At 40.5% G+C, this 20,889-nt stretch overlaps 1 protein-coding gene and 3 non-coding genes across 4 annotated transcripts in view; 3 read left to right on the forward strand and 1 right to left on the reverse strand.

Annotated features, from left to right (window-relative positions):
* Positions 1-221: 221 nt before the first annotated feature.
* The window catches only part of LOC148359760 (uncharacterized), a 62,112-nt gene continuing 41,444 nt past the window's right edge, over positions 222-20,889 (reverse strand). The window contains exons 6-16 of the mRNA XM_088344376.1: positions 15,593-15,856; positions 15,220-15,477; positions 14,072-14,315; positions 12,423-12,480; positions 12,181-12,275; positions 9,376-9,593; positions 8,442-8,704; positions 8,237-8,365; positions 6,123-6,252; positions 5,890-5,937; positions 222-3,513 (exon numbers count right to left, since the gene is read on the reverse strand). Of these exons, the coding sequence (XP_088200502.1) occupies positions 3,236-3,513; positions 5,890-5,937; positions 6,123-6,252; positions 8,237-8,365; positions 8,442-8,704; positions 9,376-9,593; positions 12,181-12,275; positions 12,423-12,480; positions 14,072-14,315; positions 15,220-15,477; positions 15,593-15,856 (1,985 nt within the window). The 3' untranslated portion in view covers positions 222-3,235. The remainder of the gene's footprint in view (positions 3,514-5,889; positions 5,938-6,122; positions 6,253-8,236; positions 8,366-8,441; positions 8,705-9,375; positions 9,594-12,180; positions 12,276-12,422; positions 12,481-14,071; positions 14,316-15,219; positions 15,478-15,592; positions 15,857-20,889) is intronic.
* trnal-uag (transfer RNA leucine (anticodon UAG)) lies at positions 16,828-16,909 on the forward strand. Its single transcript has one exon. It is a non-coding gene; the product is annotated as a tRNA-Leu (tRNA).
* trnal-cag (transfer RNA leucine (anticodon CAG)) lies at positions 18,852-18,933 on the forward strand. Its single transcript has one exon. It is a non-coding gene; the product is annotated as a tRNA-Leu (tRNA).
* Positions 19,862-19,943, forward strand: trnal-uag (transfer RNA leucine (anticodon UAG)). The gene has a single exon. It is a non-coding gene; the product is annotated as a tRNA-Leu (tRNA).

Here is a 20,889-nt window from a genome sequence, read left to right on the forward strand (position 1 = left end):
AAAAAGATGAAAAAAAACCTTCCTAATAAGAAAAATATTATACAAGCTATTTCAGTCAGGATCTATATTGCTAACCCTTCACACTGTGTCACTATCACTAGTCATCATAAGGTAAACATTTCCTCTCTGATTCCCAGACTACCTGGAAGCATTGTACGGTTTCCTCTACGTGTTTAATTTTAGCAAGTGTTGAACGCGGATAAACAGCAAGCCAAACTCTCTTCAAGAGCCAGGGAACGAGCGTACTTGCTCCTTTAATGATATCTCAAAATATAATTCTTAACAAATGACAGAGAGTGAAACTAAATAAAACAAATATACATTTTTTTGCATCAGAGATTGACATTAAACCTAAATGTGTTCAAACATAAATTATCAAGCAATTCAGTCAGACACGATATTTTAGCTTACATTGAAAACTATAACAGATATGGCATTTTTCTCTTGGCAAGCAAACATAACATATTATCAAAGTGAACTTGTCAATATAAGAGATTACTCAGTTGGTTTGGACACATGGAGATGGTGGATGAGGAGCGAATGTTGAAGAGGATCTACAGAGCAGAAGTAGATGGAAGGAGACCAAGAGGAAGGCCACGATTGACGTGGATGGACGGTGTTATGAGTGCACTGCAGGAAAGAGGTCCATATATAGTGGAAGCTAGAGCTCTTGTTGGTGATAGGAATGAGTGGAGAGGTGTTGTAAAAGGATAGTGGGATGTTTGGACAGGTTCTAAGGGATGGGTATGATGTGGCAGGGGTAAACCAGTCAAAGTTGTCGGGCCCTGCTGTTGAACCGAGTGACATGGCCGCTTTCTTGTGTCCCGTTTCATCTGGAGGTACAAAAACATGACTGACTTGGGTGCCGAGGTGCTAAACTTGTTTGGGTGTTTGGGCATTTGGGTTGGCCATGGTCCAAAAAGATTTTTGTGTGTTTTTTGCTGCTTTTTCCCTTTTTTATTTTCTTTGGTTTTGTATGCGTTTGTCTTGCTGTAGGTCACCAGGTGACCAGGGTAGATAAATAGATAGAACTTTTCAATACAGATCGCCAAAAAGATAATGTATAAAAACAAACTTACATGCATTGCTTTCAGTGGCTTCAAACGAAAATAAAATATATTGACGCAGCACACGTAAACGTTCCACTGAGTTCGAATACTTTTTTTTATCTTCTTTCCGGTGCAAAATGTAAAATTTCAAAAAGAGGCTATGCTACCACCTAGCGTTCAAAACGTAAATTGCATCTATTCTTGATAAATTCTTGGGGGCAGAACACTCCCTGCCTGGCAGTTTCAGATGCCACTAAATTAAGAGTCTCTCAAGAACCGACTGTCGTCCTTTTGAAGGAGTAGAACGACTTCTGAAATTGGTCTGAGGTATGTATTTGCTATTCCTTGAGATGTTATTCTTACTTCTACCTTCCAGACCTTCCCCTTACTGCTTAGAAAAGTTGAGGTATCAACTCCAATAGATCACGCATTTTGAGGCAAGTGACTCTTTCAGTAACACCATCTTGGAGGTTCCTTTTTTCTTCATAATACTTGCTTCTTGGTTGGAGCGTGCTGAGGTGATTCCCTTCTCCAGCGGGACCAGAACTCATTTGCCAGTGCTTTTACTTGTTTTCATTAACACGTGAAGAGATCCTTCCTTGTTACATCGATGGTTAGAGCAGGTAGTCCCAGTTTTTGCATTAGCAACATAGCTGGAGTCAACAGGAAGGAGGGAGCGGGATCGGAGGACACCAATCCTGCGTTGATGATTGTTGACACTTCTGCCGTCAGAGTGCTAAGAACGTCATGAGTAAGAGTGTTTATTCTGCTGCAACATGGAATCATGCGGCAAGTTAAATACACACGTACAGCCGGTGTCATGCTAGTATTTCAAGATTTTGGTTTGATGCCTGTCTTTTGTGTCCCATGCCCAGTTCTTGGATAGCCCCAATGAAATTAGTCCCTCAATCAGATCTCAGCTGTTTTGCTGGTCTTTTCACAGCCAAGAATCTTTGCAGGGCATTTATGCAGCTGGTGGTGTCCATGGACTTGATGACTTCAATGTGTACCCCATTGTTACTCATACATGTGAACAGTACGGCCTACCGTTTGCTTTGAGGAGAACCTCCTCTGGTGCGTCTGGTAACCACTGACCATGGGCCAAAAATGTCCAGACCTAGGTATGTGAAAGGAGGGGAAGTGCTCAAGCGTTCGGGTGGAAGATGTGCCATCTTTCGTTCTGCCATCTTGCCTCTTACCTTCTGCCAAACAATGTCCTCTTTATTGATGGAGCCAAATAATATTTTCCCGGAGATTATCCACCAGCCAGAGTCTCTGATTGTTCCTTACGTGAGTTTTTGCCCTTAGTGCTTTATTTTTTTTTGTGTGAAAATGCTTTATATTTTCTTTACATGATGTTCCTTTGGGAGGATGATGTGATTCTTGACCTCCAGATCAAGAGAGGAATATCTTAGGTGCCCTCCAATATTCATGACACCATCCTCTATGATGGTGAGGCTCTTTTCTCTTGTTGACTTGTTTCCTCTCTTTGCACAGTGCTAAAGATGATCCTTTGTCATGATTACTGATGTGACTCACCTGTGCCCACTCATTTGGCACCACCCGCCGCGGGTTCTGATTGGCTCCCTGTAACTATTTGAACCCAGTCCTGTCAATCCCCTGTGGTCAGTCCATCTGCGAACCTCAGTGAACACTAGGCAAGCCTTTTTCAACCCTGACTCCCACCGTTCCCGTTTTCTGCTCCAGTCTGTCCCTGGCTTCGACCCATTTTTTATCCTGACCACGTCTGCTCTCCCGTCCCGGCTTCCGACCTCTTTTTGCCCCCGACTAACTCTTCTCTCCTATTCTGGCTTATGACTCGCTCCCAAAGGGAGCATTCTGAGGACCTTCGATTTGCTTTCTCGCTTTGTATTATCAAAGGCAGTAGCTCAGGAGGTTGAGCGATTGTTTTAGGATTAAGGGATCCCAGTTCAAACCCCGGTTTGTCCGTGTTACATGACATTGAATCCCCAACTACCTCCAATAAGCAGGTTCGCGCCTTACATGGCTGCCCAGATCACGGCCGCTATTGGTAAATGTGAAGCGAAATGTAAAGCGCTTTGGGAAGTCATTGACTTGAAAAGCGCTATATAAATGCAGATCACTTCATTTCATTTCATTTGTCAAAAAGTAAATTGCATCTATTCTTGACTAATTCTTGGGGGCAGAACAAGCATGCTGATCTTTTAGAGGCGCAAGACGGAGGGCAATCCCAGAAAGCCGTGAAGGGTGGGGTCCCTGCGCTGGAGATGATAGATCATCATCCGTGAAGCTTCGGGTCCTTTACTCCATATAGTGTCGATAAGTGCGCTTGCTCTGTTCCTGGGGATTTCATGTTTGGCTATTATTGCCTCTCTCTCACCTTTATTCAGAGGTACACCTAAAAGATCGTCCAACAACTGATTAGTAATTTCCAGGTTGACTCGGTCCAGAAAGTTGGTCCTTACACTGAGAAGCTTGTCATCTGGAAGCAGAAAATGAAGTTTCCTTAAATTTTAATACTTCATCAGGGACAGTGTTACTTGACTACTAGATATCACTGTATTGTGTAGTCCTTAAAATCATGAGGAAAAATACCACTAAGGAGCTCAAAGTGACCAAACCATGCGAAATTTGCCCAGCTTTTAGCTTGGTATTTGGTTACCTGTAGCAGCAAGATGTCAGACAAATATGTCACCTACCTCTAAGTGAGGTTAATGTTATGTACAGTGCCTTGCCTTTAGTACTGTCTCTCTCCCGCAGTTACTTAAGATCATAGAGGCTCACTTCGACCTTTATTTTATTTTCGTAAATAATGGTTTCAAAAAAAGGTGCAAGCAGTTCTTTTGTAAAAAATATCACAAAATACTGCAAACAATAAAGTTTCCTGCTTCATTTCCCTTAAGCACAGTAGGCGGGTGCAAGAGAGGAGAAAGCATCCCGACCCCGGCTCTATAGGATTGAGGTCTTGACTTTACCTTTATCATTCTAACACCTTTATATTGTTAGTTTTAAACCATTCCATTGTATATTTCGATTTGAGCTCTGGTTAATTGTCCTGTTGGAAAGTGAACCTGAGCCCTATTCTCAGGTCTCTTGCAGACTACAACATAATTTCTGCCAGAAAGGACTTGTACTTGGCTCCATTCATCTTCCCATCATCTCTAACTAATTTCCTCTGCTTTGCTACAGTAAAGCAACCCCAGAGATTGATGCTGCCACAGCCATGTTTGACAGTGGGGATGGTGTTTTCAGGGTGATGTGCAGTGTTACCTTTACGCCAATTGTAACGCTTTGCATTCAGCTCAAAAAGTTTATTTTTTGTCTCATCAGACCAGAGCACCTTGTTTCACATGTCCAAAGGGGCCTTTTGATGAAATTCTTTCAGAGTGGGCTTTCTTCTTGCCACTCTTTCATAAAGGGCATATTTATGCAGAATAAGTTCTAAGTGACTTATGCACTGATTGTCACACCTCAGCTGTGTTTGCCTGCAGGACATCCTATGTGATCATGCGCCCTCTCGGTTTCTTGTTTGATTAGTTTTCTCCTTGGTTGTTCCGAAGGTTTAGACTATGCAGGTCCAAAGTCAGGAGCGGGGGCCAATTACCGCGCTTGATAAAAATTTTACTGGCATGCAGACTGTGTCATAAAATCAATAATATGTTAATGTTGTAAAAAAAAAAATTACCATTTCACCAGATAATAATAGGTAGCCCTTTGACCACCTTGCTCTTGGTTTTCTGTAAGAATTTTAGCCCACCCCATTTCCGACATGGCGACTGTATATTTAAAAAAAGGAACGTTGACTGTGAGGTCTACCACTTCCAGTGGAAATTGGAGTGTTTTTTCACCGAAATCTGAAACAACTGCAGCTCCTTAATTTGCCAAGAGTTTGTGGATGTTTTCATTGGTTATAATATCAAGAGGCACTGACATAAGAAGCATGCCGACTACAAAAAGCTATCAGGAAACGAACGCTGTGAAAAGATGAAGCAACTGGAAACTGTTTTAACGGCACAGCAGTGCTTTTTCACGAAACCCTCCGAGTCAAATAAAAATGCTACCAAGGTGAGCTATGATGTCACAAGTTGTAAAGTAATTTTCCTTTTGGAAAATTCAACTGGACTAAACCCTTTATTGATTTGGTTTTCCTAAACACAAAACTTTCTATAGGGATAGACAAGAATTTCAACAGAAAAAGGATGAGAGAAACCTGATTTTGCTTGAATACTGTAAAATGTCACTGTATCTAGTCATAATTGTACGACTTTTCCAGTTATATTCATATGACAATTTAAATAATTATATTATTAATTTGGTTGTAGTTAATACACTACCTGATTACCTATGTATTTAAAAGAAACATTTACTAATGAGTTGTATCTGGACCTTTGCCAGAACATTCTCAATATTTACTCTGCATTTACTCTCTTTCAAACCACACCCATGTCTTATAAAATACTGGCACGCGAGTTTTCCAATGCTTTTTTGGTAGACATGCTGGAGCAAATCCAAGCCGTCTTCGGCCAGTGGACAGGGGACACCCTGAACTGGAGGAAACCCATCCAAGCATGGGGAGAATTATGCAAACCCCGCACCGGAAGGCTAGTAGCTCCGATTTGACCCAGAACTGTGCCGCAGAGCACTAACCACTCACCTGCCGTGCCGCCCCAGGAAAGAACTAGCTATCAATTTCAAGAGTAAAAATAGAAATTTGCCTGTCTGGATATTTGAAAAACTCTTTATATAATTTATAAAACACATGCAGGCCACTGAAAAACTAGAGCACTAATAATGATAATAATAATGCAATAATAATGAATAGAATCCAGCAAAAGCAAAAACATAAAAATACCATTACCATATTTCATCATTTCAGACACAATAGGTCCAGGACCTGAGTAATCACCTGGGGGAGAAAAAAAGATTAGTAACTATCCTAACTCTTTTCCTGCCCACCCAGTTAACTCATGGAGGGTTGATGTCCATGGCCGTCAATGGAACGTGATTTAACTTGAATCTTTGACGTCCACAGCATTCAATTATGGTGAATGAGTTAATGCTAAGTGGTTAATGTTGGTCGTGTTATTTTACCTTGTCGGATTTCACATCTCCACACTTTTTCACCATTATTATTCAGTGTTAGAGAGAATGTATACCCAGGATTCTGCAGGAACACCTCAATGAAGTTAGGATCTCCATCTTCATTTGTGAACAGGAATTTCTGTAAACAATACATTTTTAAAAAACACGCACATCTGGGTAGGAAAAAAATAAAACAAAAACAATCAAGTCATCAACATAAACAAGCACTCAGGGTCCCAAACACTGTTTCCTTATCTGTGTAAACTTAATGTTTGTAGGTCTAACTGATGAATGCAACAAGCAATATTGCATCACATGATCAATAAATTAGAGATGCACGATAATTATCCAACCAATACAGATGCAGCCCTATTAACGAACGAGATGTCCCCAAGGCAAAAATGCTACAGGTGGAATTATCTATACATAGTAATAATAATAATAATAATAATAATTTCCTTTGTATTGTCATTCTTTGTAACAATGTACACAGAACGAAATGTCGATACCAGAGTTGTATCCATCCATATATAGTGTAAGTCTATCACTGGAGCACACTTTTGAAGTTTGTTGGGGACAAGCATGGTACTTTTCTGTTCTGGACATCTGTTCAAAGCTGTCAAAAATATTTGGCAAAAATGTTTCTATGCTCTGGACTCTTTTCTCATCACTGGCATACATTTGTAAATAATACTGGTGTATACAGGGATCAGAATGGAGATTTTAATTTTCAGCTGAAATAGCCAGCGTCCAGGAATAAACCAGGGCGGAGCCCCCCCCACCGCCAAAAAAAAAAAAACTGGGTTTTAGACAATTTACTTGTCCAAAACCATGCTTATATTTATCATTTAAGTAACATTTTTAGAAGATTAAAATAATTTGCCCACATAACTGATTTTTTTGGAAATACTGCAAGATAAGTTCAAATGCAGTTCAGTCCCTGCAGCTTGTGCGACAATGCGGCCAATTTTTCTAACGGCCGCCAGGGTGCGCCAGAGCAATAAAGGAAAGAGTGAGACAGTCGGATTTTGAATTTGTTTGCTACGCAAGAGAAAAAGTGAAAAAGTCGGAATGCCTTTGGGGTTCAAAAACAGCGGAAATCCGCGGATCCGCGGAAAATTCTGATCCCTGTGTATATTAAATTGACAAAGTTAGGATTGGTTGGTATATCAGCTCAGTAGCCTAGATGGTAAGGCGCCCGCTTTGAGACTGGGAGGTCGCTGGTTCGCGCCTCGGCCGGGTCATTCCTAAGACTTATAACATTGGTAAAATGGCGGCGCCCTCTGTTGGCTGCGGCTGCATCGGCTCGCTACAACGGGTCAGGTGTATCGACATTTCATTCTGTGTACATTGTTACAAAGAATGACAATACAAAGGATATTATTATTATATATATATCAGATTGACAAAGATAGGATTGGTTGGTTGGTAAATATTAAATTGACAAAAGTTAAGGTTGTTTGGTTGGTATATATTAAATTGACAAAGTTAGGGTTGGTTGGTTGGTATATATTAAATTGACAAAGTTAGGGTTGGTATACGTATATTAAATTGACAAAGATAGGGTTGGTTGGAGGGTTGGTTGGTTGGTTCATTGATTGATCGATCAATCGGTCAGTCGATTGAAGTCAATTGATTGAAGTCAATCTTTAATCTCTCCAACACCGGGGAGACATGTTTACTGGACCTTTGCAATTGTATTGTAATTTTAAAGAAAAATAGAGACAAAGATTAAAAAATTGGATTTTGGGTGAGGACATAGTATTAATAGTATAAGTTATCGGTCATCTGTATCAGCCTCTAGTCGAGAGCCAGGATTTTATCGGTTATCAGTCGAAAAAAATAATCTGTAAAAAAAATGCTCCAAACAGGACAAACATTTGCAATTCGAGCAGAAAATCTCGGTCAACAGTGCAGTACTTTGAATTTGGGGAAATCACAATGTTAGAAATGATATAAAAGAGTGCACGGGTTGGTAAGCGTTGTCAGCAGAGAGCGATGATATGATTGTGTTTCGAAGGTTTAACCCTGAATGTAGCACTTCCAGTAAGAAACTAAGAGTAAGAATGTTGAGTGTTATTTCCAGGCAGTCTTATCAATATATGAAATGTGCTTAACCATACATTTGGAATTATCGATGCCCCATCCACATTGGTCTTCAGTTCGAACTGGTCGCCCATCTTCAAGGTCCCCTGATATTGAGATTTCTCAATCCATTCAAAGCCTTTCTTTTCTGCTGCTTCGTGTAGATTCTGTTATGAACAACCATACACCAATCATAAAGATACTTTCAGACAAAGAAAAAAACACATCAAAATCGATAATTACCGTTTCAAGAGAAGGGTCGCTCGGGATCAAATACACGTGCAACGTCAGAAATGCTTTTCTGGTCTTGTATACCATCACTTTGCACTTCAGAGACAATGGTAAACAAAACCAGCGAAATAACCGAAACACTATTCCGTTTTCAGTGAAAACTGGTTTTGGAAGCTTGGCATGGGATGGTGTGACATCAGACACGTTCTCCACTGTAGCTCCATCAGAATTTGAATGCAGAACTGCAAACTTATTAACAATTGCGGGATCATCAGCTACAAAAGAAAAACAAATAATATTCCATTGTTAATTTCTACACTACCAGACATATATACTATATTGATTTGAGTAATAAGCAAAATTACATTAACTATCATGTAAACGCACACTGTTTTCAAATACTTGTTGCTCAAGAAATTAGCATTTAAGATAAAGGTATTTAAATAATATGAGGCCCATGATTGTACGCCCTTTTGCTGCAATGGGTACCCCTAAAACCCCAAAACCTTGTGAAAATTCATTGTCACAATATGTTAACCCATTTTGTAACAATGACAATAAACATGTATTCTATTCTATTCCATTCTAAAAAGCTGGCCCAGAAAAAGAAGAAAATGGTCTACTTTGGCCAGACGTTTGTATTCTTACTTGTACTTTGTAGCCCTTTTTTTTTAGTTGAACTACTCAATACAGCAACATCTACTGATCAAATATTACAGAGTGTCCCTTTTATGTCAAAAGTTGTGGAAAAACATTAATTTGCATAATGACATCGCTCTCACTTGCACTTGTAAATCGGAATACTCGCAAACGCCATGGAAATGGAGTTATTGCTTCTAGTTATGTTAAATATTCATTCAGATTGCTCCAAAAAATTGACATCTGATCCGAGTCGTACTATTGCCTGCATGTAAACATAGTCACCGTCTTTGTTTTTCTCACTGACTTATGCGGATCCAATGTGGCAGATAGACTTCATCAAATCGCCCGTCAGTGACTGTGACGTCCAGTAGGGGTCCCGCAGGCATGTACTGCAAGGCCTCGATTGTGTCCTTGTGCTCCCACCATTTGCCAAAATGGTACTTGAAGCTTAAAGAGGAATCCTTACAAATCCAGCGCATGCCCGAGACACGGCACTCATATTTACCTGGTGAACAGCGGTAGCTGGTGGGACACAAGTAGAGGTAAGATATGGCCTAAAAGAAAATTCAGTTAGACCAAAAACGAGTCGCGGGTATATAAACCTGAACCCGCCCGAACCTGGCGGAATAACTTGATTTGATGAACGAGCCCGAAAAAAACCTGGAGCTTTAATTTGCCTCCAAAGTAAACACAAAGCTTTACTCCCAAAGCTTTAGTCCCTCACATCAAATGAACATCTTGGTGACCTGCGGCGAAAGGAAATGAAACTGAACAATTTGCCACTGAAAAGAAAATCAAACTCTGAAAATTACAAGCTGCAACTATATATTTGGCCCAAAATCAGAAAGAAGGTTTGTAAAGCTTGTAAGCTACTGGCAAGAAGCAGAAATGACATCTGACGTGAGGGAGGTGGAAGGGGGAAGCCTTGCGTCTTTTACCTCAACACAGAGGAGGGAAAATGTCTTTGGATTTTGTGATTTTGAGTTTGGTAAGCATTTTCTTTATCTCAATAATTACCTGAGTAAAAGTAAGTGCATGCTGTGCAGTTCCGCCACAAAGGAGAAAAAAAATAATTTGTGTTGTTCCGATGCCAATGCTGGACTAACTTAAGGTTCCAAATCGGCAGGTAAAGCGACCAAATCATCGATATTATTATATGGTGTACAGTAGGTTATTGTAACGGGCAAGTTACGAGCCAGAGTTAAAGTCCGTGTTTGCCAAAGCTTTTTCCTGCTCTGAGCTCATGTTTCTAATTGCTAACAAAGGCAGCGCAGCATTTTTCGGCTATTTTGCAAACCCAAACAGTGCAACGACGCACCAAACCTTTTTATCTAGTCACCAAGTGGTGAAAAATGTTCAAATTGGGGAATACGGGACACTTGTCAATGTCACATTTTTCCCAGCCGTCTAATCACAGTGCAGGTTGGGCGGGACAAAGACCGCAACTACTGCAGGGGTCGGGGCTAAATGAACAAGATTCCTTCTGACTGTCAGAGCTATGTAGCACAAATAAACACCATTGTGTTTGCGATCATTTACTGTATACCAATATCTGAAACTCATGACATAAAGTTACCGGACACTATGGCAGACAACTCTGAAAAAGTTGCCTGCCCAGCCATAAAGTTGCCTGCCCTATTTTTCCCAACTTGAAACGCAAAAAGACGACTAATCGCAAAAAAAGAAACATTGTTGCAAAGTATTAGGGATTTATAATCAGAATATATAACAGAGCAACTCTTTAAAATTAGGTTTGTTATAAATCTACTTATAACATTCATTGCATGTGAATGACATCGCTGTTTTCCATCTGCCATCAGTATGTACCTGTATTTACTCATCTTCATTCATGCAATGTTTGCGTTGCGTCGTCTGCTAAAAGCCATGTGAACACCTCTTTCCACGATGCTTTTAATGTACGTTTACGGTTTGTAGCGCCATAAATTTTGTTGGCTTCTTTTAAATCTTTCTTCTGGGGCTGAAGTTTTGGCTTGATTCCTAACCACTAATCCATTTTTCTTGTGTTCTCTGTGCGTCTACTTTGGAAAATGATATGCAAATGTACGACCTTATAAGGCTCTGGAAATTCCGGTAGCAGGAAGTTATTCGATGCAGGCTTCTGATTGGCTGCCAAGTATGCAAATTGATATAAATAAAATTAAAAAATATATATATATATATATATATTTTTTTCTTTTTTTTTAAGTTGTTGGCCACCAGAGCAGAGACGTTTTATAAGTTGTACGCCCGACTTAAAAGATGCACGCCTCGGGCGTCCGGGCAGACGTTATTTCAGACACTGCTGTATATAATAACAAATCTAAAAGCTATTTTAATTAACTTCACATTTATGTATGATAAAAAATATGGTATATCTTTTTCAATAATACAAGTTTATGAGACTCTGGCATGACGAATCAAACCCTGCCGTCTTGCCAGAAACACTGTGTGATATTCAGTTTTCAGTGGTAAAATGGACGCTCCTAAAATGGACGACATAAATCTAGTGAATGTAAATAAAATATAATAATTTTAAGGAAACCTTAATAAATAAATTCAACAACGAGTAAAGGCCAACGGGTGGGCAATGTTTTATAAGAAACAATGAGCTAAATAACAGTTTTTTTTAATACATCTCATCTCATCTCATTAGCCGTACCGCTTATCCTCATTAGGGTCGCGGGGGGGGCTGGAGCCCATCCCAGCCATATCCGGGCAGTGGGCAGGGGACACCCTGAACTGGTTGCCAGCCAATCGCAGGGCACACAGGGACAGACAACTCATTCGCTCATTCACACCTAGGGACAATTTGGACCGGCCAATTCACCTGAAATGCATGATTTTGGAACGTGGGAGGAAACCGGACTGCCCGGAGGAAACCCACGCAAGCACGGGGAGAACATACAAACTCCGCACAGGAAGTCTTGAGATGGATTTGAACCCACAACAGGTTCCCATGACATGAACTGTGCCGCACAAGCGCTAACCACTGCGCCGCACATATTGTACATAAAATACAAGAACAAGAAAGCTGTTTATTTTCATTTCTGCCACCACACATATTGTCTTTCTTTCGAAGCAGACCGTAAATACTTCAAATGTGTTTTACCTGTACCAGGTCAAGCCACCATCCTGGCTTACTGACGGCTCAAGTTTAGTCCAGCCTTCCTCAGCAAATACTGTCGTTTCAGTAAACCACTCCACCTAGTTAAAGAAAAAATCAATAACAGGAGTACAAAGGATTTTTTTTTTCAGACTTTAATTTTACAAAATGAAATTGTATTCTACTGTGATTTACGAGCATGTGAATGATCCGAATCAAAGAAGACATTTGGTCAAGAATATACGTACCATGTCCATTTCAAAATGTGTCCTTTTGTCGTCCTCCATCCATGAAAATTCAGTTTTCCTGAAAGTGTTTAAAAATAACAATGACACTATTGAAAACAAAAAAAAAACGTGGATTGAGTTCAAGCCTAAAAACTTAGCTAAAAAGATATTTGTATTCTTTGGCACACCATGAAGCTTTTTAACATTTTTTTTTATTATTGTTGTTGAAGGATGAATACTAATTATTGCACAATGTACAGCACCCTATAGGCAGTTTTAGTATCTTAAAAGAAACAATGTGTATTATTTGACCACTAGATGTTGCTGTTGTTTATTGCAACAGAAAAAAAAGAAAAATCACAAATTACGGAGCCTTAAAGTGACTAAAACACACTATTCTACATCTCTTTTTTTGTCAAGCCCTTTTGAGGGTTTTGGGTATCCGCAGTAGCAAGATGGCGGGCAGTTATGTCAGCTCACTTTAGGGGAGGCTCATGTTCTATTGATAAGTTTATTCAGTTTTTGATATTGGACACCTATAGGTGATTGCATAGGATGCCAGTACATTTGTTGACTATTTTACCTCACTGTTGTTTTGACCATTATGCATTGTTAACCTAATTGTCACTATCGGCCAACCACGTTGCTGTTCTTGGATTTCCACACCCTTCAGGGCGGATCTGCTTTTGTAACCTAGGATATATTAAAAACAGGGCTCAGGGGAGGTCTTTTAGAACATGTTAGAATTTCTTATTAGAGGTTTGGGCTCTCCCTTGTTTTTCTTGCAAGTTCATTATCCATTGATGTCTTCTCTCTTTATTTTGAGGTTGTACTAAAAACTAAAGTCATCATATATAAAATACCGTAAATTCCGGACTATAGAGCGCACCTGATTATAAGCCACAGCCACCACATTTCGGGAGGAAAACCGATTTTGTACATACACAAGCCGCACCTGTATATTAGCCGCACGCGCCCACATTGAAAACCGCAATACAAACACGAAATTAACCCATACCCGATACAGTCCAAATAACACAGCCGGCAAAGTGAACGGAAAATGATACCGGTACGTAAGATTTAATGCAGACCTGCAGAGTCCGGGTGCCGGTTGAAAGTAATCCAAGGAAAAATACTGTATATTTCCAAAGGTAAGAGAGGGAAAAATATATATCCACTATTGTCGGCCGCGTCTTAACGAAAAAAATGACCGCTGGGAAATGCTTCATTCATTCATTTATTCCATGGCCCATTACAAATGTCCATATTTGATATGTAATCTTCGTGCTAACACACATTTTATAGTGCCCCAATTAGGTGTAGCATACACATGTGTTCTTGGGGGCAACCCGAAGAGGGCGATGACGCTTCATAGGACAATACCATACAAACTAATACCAGCTGCCGTTAATCATAGGCAAAGAAGAAATGCTATGGCAAAACGAAGCGAATAAAGAGCCGTGTCTGGGTCATTTCAAGCAGAGTGGTTGAGAAACAAACAATTCCAAGCAATTATAAGCACTTCACCAAAACTTTTTAGATGTTTAAAACACAAAATTGAAATTCAAGCATTTTCAAGGATTCCAAGCATCTTAGGAACCCTGAATGATGCAGCTCAAAGCTAAAATTTAAAAGAAGACATCTAAAAAGACTTACACACACAGACTTACATTTTCTTGGATAGTGTTTTAAATGTTCTTGGCTCCCGTTTCTCAAGGATCCTGTAAAAGACCCGCTTCTGTTCCACAGATTTAAGATTCTCAATGACTTTGGTCATCTTCTCGCTTGGGCTGCAGATGGCTTTGATATCCTCGCTCACTTCCACTCCCCTCGCAATGAGATCGTTTACAATAATGTCGACCTTTTCGACCATGGAGATCAGCATGCTTTTATAATGGTCAACAAGCCAATGCGCTGTGGAAAGAGGGAGAAAATATAATATTTCCTAATTATGAATAGAATATGCTCAAATTAGTTTTTATCAGTGTTCCAAACATAACCTTTCCAAACTGATAGCATTTTCACAACATCCTCATTTTCGCGATTGATCCACTCCAGAACCACCCCCAAATTAGGTGAATTTCCATGAAGTAGGAACTATATAAACAGTGCCTTGAAAAAGTCTTGCCATGTTTCAGGCTTTATAAGTATTGATTAAAAGAACAAGAAAAACAATTGAAGATTCAACAACAAGTGAGACACAATTGTGAAGATAAACTAAATTGATTTAACATTTTGTACTGTGCTAATAAATTTAAAAAAATAATAGTAGGCATTGCTAAAGTATCAGCACCCTTTGAGTGAATACTTTGTGCAATCTACTTTTGATGCCATCATAACCACAAGACGTTTTGGGTATTACACATCTTGAAACATAAGTATTTGTCTAATCTTCCTAACAAAACAGCTCAAGTTCCTTACTGTTTGATGATCTTTTGTGTATAGCATTAATAGATCTTTCCACAAATGCTCTCTAGGATTGAGGTCTGGATCTTGGCTTACCTATGTTTATTGTTAGTTTCAAAACGTTAAATTTTATATTTTAGCTGACTGTATGTTTAGGGTCGCTACCTGAGATTAACCCACCACTGTACTGTCCATCTAACAGTGATTTTTAATACTGAAAACATTCCCAGAAGCTTGATACTTACCGATGAGCTGTGCCTAACCCTTTCTAAGTTTTTTTTTAATAATAAATGAAAACAAAAATAAACATATTTTAAAATTTTGGCACCCAGTGACAATGCTTCTGAAAAGTATTTCTACATTATGGCATTAAATGAGTTAAATGAGACGACCAAGGAAATTTAAAACTCACCGTATATTAGAGGCTCTATGCGATTAAGGTGAGACATCATCTTCTGACTTGCTTTTGGCCCTTTAAGGTGTACTACATGGTTCAGATGAAAAGCCATGCTTCTGATGTCAGGATTGGAAGAGATGATCATACTTTTTTGCCCGTAACTCAATAAATTATCGTCTACAAGATCTTTCATCAGCTTATACAAAACCCTCTGGGACATCAAATCAGGCGTAAATTCTGGAATCTCTTGAAGTTGTTGCTGCTTTATCAAGTCTTGTGTCAGCAATTGTCATGCAATCAAATCAATGATAAAGTATTAGTACTAGAAGTGGAGGTAATAATGCATGCTTTTTAGTGTAAACTAAAACAAACTGAGAAACACACTTACCGACATTTAAATAAGCAGGATTTCTTTGTTTTAGGAGAAACAACATCTTCCTGCTTGCTTCCGGACCCTTGCTAAGGACCAGATCAATCAGATACACAGCTTGTTCTCTCCTACGAGCAATCTCAAACAGAATGTGTGTCCTTTCGTGGACATTTACGACATTAGCTGTAGAAAGGTGGAGCAACAAGTCAAACAAAAGTGAAAATGACACCCGAGAGAAGAACACAGGCTTCATCTGTTTAAGCTTGATTGGTCCAGGGGCATCTGAAAGACAATACAGAATGATATGGATAATGTTCCGTTCTCACTGATTTGAGTTTTAAAAGCAAAGATTTTGCACCTATGACACAAATTTGGTCCATATGTGATAAATAGTGTTAACTCGAAGATGAACATAAATAAACCATCACATACAGTAGATAGGTTGAGGAATTACTGTAAATTCCGGATTATGAGCCGCTACTTTTTTCCCTAACTTTCAATCCTGTGGATTATTCAGTGATGCGGCCAATTTATGTAATTTTTCTAACGTCCACCAGCGGCGCTCGAGTGTTGCTACCATTAACTACCCTGTCACAGCCACCGTTTGGGATAAAAGTTATATTATTTTTATTAAAGCTTTGAAAACTCTCTCGGTGTGCCGTCTTTCTTTGTAAATATGTGTAAAAGGCAAAGGCACATGATGGAGGTTTACATCTAATGTGGCTGAACCCGTTCAGAGGGAGGCTGAGTAGTCAACAGCATTCCTCTGTTTACACGAGTTCAAAATAGGCTCTGAAAATACTTCAAAATGGTTCATTCCCACTACTGAAATCATGTTTGGGAAACAACTCCATCTAACGTACAGCAAATGCAATTCAGAGTACTCAATTATGAAAATAACTTTAATACAGGTCAGAATGGCCGAGCGGTCTAAGGCGCTGCGTTAAGGTCACAGTCTCTCTAGCGGCGTGGGTTCAAATCCCACTTCTGACACACAGCACAGTGGTGTACATTTTCTTACTCAAAAGGCCATGGCAGATAATGGAGGTAGACATCGAATGTGGCTGAGCTCAGTCACAGGGAGGCTGAGTAGTCAACAGCACCACTCTTCTGACTCGAGTTCAAAACAATCTCTAAAAGTACTTCAGAATGGTTGATTCCCAGTACTGTATTCGTGTTTTGGAAACAACTCGGCTTAACCTACAGCCCATGCAGTCCGGTGTATTTAATTGTAAAAATGTTGTTGAGAATAAGTCAGAATGGCGGAGTGGTCTAAGGCGCTGCGTTTAGGTCGCAGTCTCTCTGGGGGCATGGGTTCAAATCCCACTTCTGACACAGAATACGGTGGTGTACATATTCTTACTCAAAAGGCAATGGCAGATAATGGAGGTAGACATCTAATGTGGCTGAGCTCGTCCACAGGGAGGCTGAGTAGTCAACAGCACCACTCTTCTAACACGATTTCAAAATGATCTATGAACATACTTCAGAATGGTTCATTCCAAGTACTGAACTCGTGTTTTGGAATCAACTCGATCTAACGTACAGGTCGTGCAGTTAGGTGTACTCAACTTTAAAACAGACATTGAAAACAAGTCAGAATGGCCGGGTGGTCTAAGGCGCTGCGTTAAAGTCACAGTCTCTCTAGCGGCGTGGGTTCAAATCCAACTTCTGACACACAGCACAGTGGTGTACATTGTCTTACTCAAAAGGCCATGGCAGATAATGGAGATAGACATCTAATGTGGCTGAGCTCAGTCACAGGGAGGCTGAGTAGTCAACAGCACCACTCTTCTGACACGAGTTCAAAATAATCTCTAAAAGTACTTCAGAATGGTTCATTCCCAATACTGTATTCGTGTTTTGGAATCAACTCGTTTTACCTTACAGCCCATGCAGTCCGGTGTATTTAATTGTAAAAAGGTTGTTGGGAATAAGTCAGAATGGCCGAGTGGTCTAAGGCGCTGCGTTCAGGTCGCAGTCTCTCTGGGGGCGTAGGTTCAAATCCCTCTTCTGACACAGAACACGGTGGTGTACATATTCTTATTCAAAAGGCCATGGCAGATAATGGAGGTAGACATCTAATGTGGCTGAGCTCGGTCACAGGGAGGCTAAGTAGTCAACAGCACCACTCTTCTGACTCGAGTTCAAAACAATCTCTAAAAGTACTTCAAAATGGTTCATTCCCAATACTGTATTTGTGTTTTGGAATCAACTCGTTTTACCTTACAGCCCATGTTTACACGATTTCAAAATAGGCTCTGAAAATACTTCAGTATGGTTCATTCCCACTACTGAAATCATGTTTGGGAAACAACCTGATCTAACGTACAGCAAATGGAATTCAGTGTACTAAATTATGAAAAGATTCTTGAAAACAGTTCAGAATGGCCGAGCGGTCTAAGGCGCTGCGTTCAGGTCGCAGTATCTCTGGAGGCGTGGGTTCAAATCCCACTTCTGACACACAGCACAGTGTTGTACATTTTCTTACTCAAAAGGCCATGGCAGATAATGGAGGTAGACATCTAATGTGGCTGAGCTCGGTCACAGGGAGGCTGAGTAGTCAACAGCACCATTCTTCTAACACGAGTTCAAAATGATCTATGAACATACTTCAGAATGGTTCATTCCAAGTACTGAACTCGTGTTTTGGAATCAACTCAATCTAACGTACAGGCCGTGCAGTTCGGTGTACTCAACTTTAAAACAGACATTGAAAACAAGTCAGAATGGCCGGGAGGTCTAAGGCGCTGCGTTCAGAGGGAGGCTGAGTAGTCAACAGTATTCCTCTGTTTACACGAGTTCAAAATAGGCTCTGAAAATACTTCAGAATGGTTCATTCCCACTACTGAAATCATGTTTGGGAAACAACTCCATCTAACGTACAGGAGATGCAATAAAGTGTACTAAATTATGAAAAGAAGTTTGAAAACAGGTCAGAATGGCCGAGCGGTCTAAGGGGCTGCGTTAAGGTCGCAGTCTCTCTAGAGGTGTGGGTTCAAATCCCACTTCTGACACACAGCACAGTGGTATACATTTTCTTACTCAAAAGGCCATGGCAGATAATGGAGGTAGACATCTAATGTGGCTGAGCTCAGTCACAGGGAGGCTGAGTAGTCAGCAGCACCACTCTTCTGACACGAGTTCAAAATAATCTCTAAAAGTACTTCAGAATGGTTCATTCCCAATACTGTATTCGTGTTTTGGAATCAACTCGTTTTACCTTACAGCCCATGCAGTCCGGTGTATTGAATTGTAAAACGTTTTTTTGGAATAAGTCAGAATGGCCGAGTGGTCTAAGGCGCTGCGTTCAGGTCGCAGTCTCTCTGGAGGCGTGGGTTAAAATCCCACTTCTGACACACAGCACAGTGGTGTACATTTTCTTACTCAAAAGGCCATGGCAGATAATGGAGGTATACATCTAATGTGGCTGAGCTAAGTCACAGGGAGGCTGAGTAGTCCACAGCACTCCTCTGTTTACACGAGTTCAAAATGATCTATGAACATACTTCAGAATGGTTCATTCCAAGTACTGAACTCTTGTTTTGGAATCAACTCGATCTAACGTACAGGTCGTGCAGTTCGGTGTACTCAACTTTAAAACAGACATTGAAAACAAGTCAGAATGCCCGGGTGGTCTAAGGCGCTGCGTTCAGAGGGAGGCTGAGTAGTCAACAGAGGCGTGTTCAGGAGAGTGATCAGACATGTAGTCTCTTGTTAATCGCTTGCCGCGCACTGCTGAACAAGTTGTAATCGCTCACTGTGATTGCCTTACTGATCCAAAATGGCCTACGACAGTACAATGGATTTCGTTCTACAGCTTGCTTTGAGCGAGTTGGCTGATATGAGCGACAGTTCACATATTGACTCAGTTAAGGTTATCCTAAACGCAGTGCTGTCTTGCATTGTTCACAAACATTACCAGGCAATGTAAGACGATATATTACATCGCCAACAGCACTCGTCAGGGTGAGATCCTCCATCTTCTGCACTGTCGACGCCATGTTGGAAATCAAAGTAAGCGGTCTTTCTCCCGTGATTACTCGGGCACGCGAGCGCTCAATAATCACTGGCCGTTCAGAAGCTAGCGATAGCTCGCGATAGCAATCACTCAACCTCCTGAACACGCCTCAGCATTCCTCTGTTTACACGAGTTCTAAATAACCTCTGAAAATACTTCAGTATGGTTCATTCCCACAACTGAAATCACATTTGGGAAACAACCTGATCTCATGTACAGCAAATGCAATTCAGTGTACTAATTTATGAAAAGATCCTTGAAAACAGATCAGAATGGCCGAGCGGTCTAAGGCGCTGCGTTTAGGTTGCAGTCTCTCTGGAGGCATGGGTTCAATTCCCACTTCTGACACACAACACACTGTTGTAGATTTTCTTACTCAAAAGGCCGTGGCACTTAATGGAGGTAGACATCTAATGTGGCTGAGCTCGGTCACAGGGAGGCTGAGTAGTCAACAGCACCACTCTTCTAACACGATTTCAAAATGATCTATGAACATACTTCAGAATGGTTCATTCCAAGTACTGAACTCGTGTTTTGGAGTCAACTCAATCTAACGTACAGGCCGTGCAGTTCGGTGTACTCAACTTTAAAACAGACATTGAAAACAAGTCAGAATGGCCGGGTGGTCTAAGGCGCTGCGTTCTGAGGGAGGCTGAGTAGTCAACAGCATTCCTTTGTTTACACGAGTTCAAAATAGGCTCTGAAAATACTTCAGAATGGTTCATTCCCACTACTGAAATCATGTTTGGGAAACAACTTGATCTAACGTACAGCAAATGCAATTTGTTGTACTCAATTATGAAAAAAACCTTGAAAACAGGTCAGAACGTCCGAGCGGTCTAAGGCGCTGCGTTAAGGTCGCAGTCTCTCTGGAGGCGTGGGTTCAATTCCCACTTCTGACACACAACACAGTGGTGTACATTTTCTTACTCAAAAGGCCATGGCAGATAATGGAGGTAGACATCTAATGTGGCTGAGCTCAGTCACAGGGAGGCTGAGTAGTCAACAGCACCACTCTTCTGACACGAGTTCAAGATGATCTATGAACATACTTCAGAATGGTTCATTCCAAGTACTGAACTCTTGTTTTGGAATCAACTCGATCTAACGTACAGGTCGTGCAGTTCAGTGTACTCAACGTTAAAACAGACATTGAAAACAAGTCAGAATGCCCGGGTGGTCTAAGGCGCTGCGTTCAGAGGGAGGCTGAGTAGTCAACAGCATTCCTCTGTTTACACGAGTTCAAAATACGCTCTGAAAATACTTCAGAATGGTTCATTCCCACTACTGAAAT

This window comes from Urocampus carinirostris, chromosome 9, assembly GCF_059441175.1.
Source record: "Urocampus carinirostris isolate Australia breed hairy pipefish chromosome 9, RoL_Ucar_1.0, whole genome shotgun sequence".
NCBI classification, from domain to species: domain Eukaryota; kingdom Metazoa; phylum Chordata; class Actinopteri; order Syngnathiformes; family Syngnathidae; genus Urocampus; species Urocampus carinirostris.